Here is a 2,261-nt window from a genome sequence, read left to right on the forward strand (position 1 = left end):
CGGCCGGCCCCTGGCCCCGGCGCTTGTCGGCCTTGGGGTCCCCGGACGGGGTGTGCGTGAAGGACTGGGACCGCTTCTTGCGGGGTGTGTCTTCGTCGAAGAACTCGATGACGAAGGCCTGCTGGTTGTGCAGCAGCTCCTGGGGATCCCGCTTGATCTGCCTCTGCAGCCGCGCCTGCTCCCCGCTGTCCACGGGGACCCCGGCTGCCGCGGCTGCCTTGGCCAGGGGGTCCTCGGAGTCGCTCTGCGTGCCATCCTCGTGCTTGTGGCCTAGGAGCAGGGAGACCCCGACCCATCAGGCCAGTGGGAAGGAAACAGCCCTGCAGGGGGCCCCTCCCGAGGGGCGTGGGCACAGCGCCCTCACCCCCAGCGGACGTCACCAGGACAGGCGCCAGGAACGCACTAGTCACCCAGAGGGTCTGGAGCAGTTTCCTGAAAGCCTGGGACGAAGCGAGGGGCGAGGCCCTGTGGGGGGCGAGCAGACGCAGGCCCGGGCACTCACCCTTCAGGGTGCGCGTGTGGACGGGCAGGTCGCTCTTGGTGCTGTGGCGGTCGTCCCCAGGACCGGCCTGGCGCAGCAGGCCGGGGTCATTCTGCACCAGCCAGTCGGCCACCTTGGTCTCCGCGGAGACCACCTCGACGGGCGTGGGCTCCCTGCCCGGGGGCCGCCGCTGGCGCAGGGAGAACTTGGTGACGTGGTCCTTGATCTTCACCTTGCCAGGGCTGCAGTCATCGAACTCGATGGTGAAGGAGGCGTGGCTCTGCACCACGGGCGACGCCCCGCCCCCGCCCCCGCCCAGCGCCACCTCCTTGGTGGGTGCCTCAGGGGCCGGCGCCTCGGGGGGCCGTGGCGCTGGCGACTCCTTCGTGGGGATCTCAAAGTAGCTGGGCTCCCGCCGGAATGAGTAGCCCTGAGACTCCCCAGGGGCCCGGAAGCCGGCCATCGTCCCAGCGAGGTCCCCGTCCTGCTGTGCCAGCTCCTTGGGCCGCTCTGTGGGGGGGGTGGACACGTCCTCAGGCAGGACCGAGGGGTGGCAGTCTCACCCACCCACCTCTGCCAGGACCATCGGCTGTCTCCCCCAGAGAAGGCAGCTCCAGGCCAGGCCACCCTCCCAAGTTCTGGGGGTCCTGTGGGCCGGCCTTGGGGCCTACCTGGGTGTGGCCCCTCCTGAGGCCGGTCCTCAGGCACGGTGCCACCATCGTCCTCACCCCACCAGGACGGCTGCCCGTACAGGGGCGTGCGGTAGGCTGTCGTCTCTGCAGAGGGACGGTTCAACCCTGGGTCGCCATGGCCCCCATATACTGGAGCAGAGTCTTGGGGCTGGGGAGGATGGGGTCTGCAGGGGGCCCTGGCATCACTTCCCAGCCAGGACCTGCAGCCACCTCAGACCGTGGCCAGAGCTGACTGTCATGAGCCCTGTTTCCACCATGACTGCAGTGACACAGCCGAATCCATGGCCACTGGCCTCCCTCCTCCCCCTGGCCTCCCTGTCGGGTGGCTCTTCCAGAAGAGGCTCATGTCTAGAGCAGCGCCGTCCTCAGCACCGCAGTCCGGGGCGGGCGCTCCCTTTCGCTCTGTCCCAGGACCCGCCTGATGGAGGGTCAAGAGGCCAGCGAGGAGCCCACATCCAGGGCTAGCCTCTCTCCGAGCCTCCGCAAAGGGTCCAGGCCAGAAATAGGCGGCCCTGGAGGCTGAGTGCCACCACCGTGTGCCTGGACTACACACGGAGCACGGGTGCTGGTGTGCACGGGTGTGGGTGTCTGAAGGGCACACTGCCCCGACCGAGGCGAATCGAGGGGGGCCTGTGGGGAGACGTGCGGGCCAGGTCCCCGCCACGCCACCATCGTACCTGCCCCTGGTCTCCGGTCCCCCCGCTCCAGCCGGGGGTTCGAAGACTCGCAGTAAGGCGCGTGCTCGGGCAGCGTCTCGCCCCTCTTGGGCGCTGGGCCTGTGACACCCACCTGCAGCTGGCTGGTGTACTTCTCGTGCTGTGGGCGGCAAGCAAGGTGAGGGCCGGGCTGCCACCGTGGGGGACACCCCCACCCAGAGCAGGCAACCCCCGGTGCACACAGCTTGGTCCACGCACAAGCCTGGGGGTTCTCAGGACCACAGAGCTTCCAGAAGGGGGTGGGGTCTCTGCGGCAAGGATGGGGGTGTGGGCAGCAATTATCAGAGGGGAGGATGCCACCCCAGGCCCCAGGACACATGGTCAGCCAGCCACTCGGGGGCTGTGGGGTTGGGAGCCTGCCACAGATTGCGC

General features: G+C 69.0%; 1 protein-coding gene across 1 annotated transcript in view; it reads right to left on the bottom strand.

Moving 5' to 3' along the window:
* Nucleotides 1-2,261, bottom strand: part of CEP170B (centrosomal protein 170B) — a 26,279-nt gene that overhangs the window by 12,953 nt on the left and 11,065 nt on the right. The window contains exons 4-7 of the mRNA XM_023521864.1: nucleotides 1,851-2,254; nucleotides 1,153-1,257; nucleotides 503-991; nucleotides 5-270 (exon numbers count right to left, since the gene is read on the bottom strand). Coding sequence (XP_023377632.1) covers nucleotides 5-270; nucleotides 503-991; nucleotides 1,153-1,257; nucleotides 1,851-2,254 — 1,264 coding nt within the window. The remainder of the gene's footprint in view (nucleotides 1-4; nucleotides 271-502; nucleotides 992-1,152; nucleotides 1,258-1,850; nucleotides 2,255-2,261) is intronic.

Source organism: Pteropus vampyrus, unplaced genomic scaffold (assembly GCF_000151845.1).
Source record: "Pteropus vampyrus isolate Shadow unplaced genomic scaffold, Pvam_2.0 Scaffold320, whole genome shotgun sequence".
In the NCBI taxonomy this organism is placed as follows: Eukaryota; Metazoa; Chordata; class Mammalia; order Chiroptera; family Pteropodidae; genus Pteropus; species Pteropus vampyrus.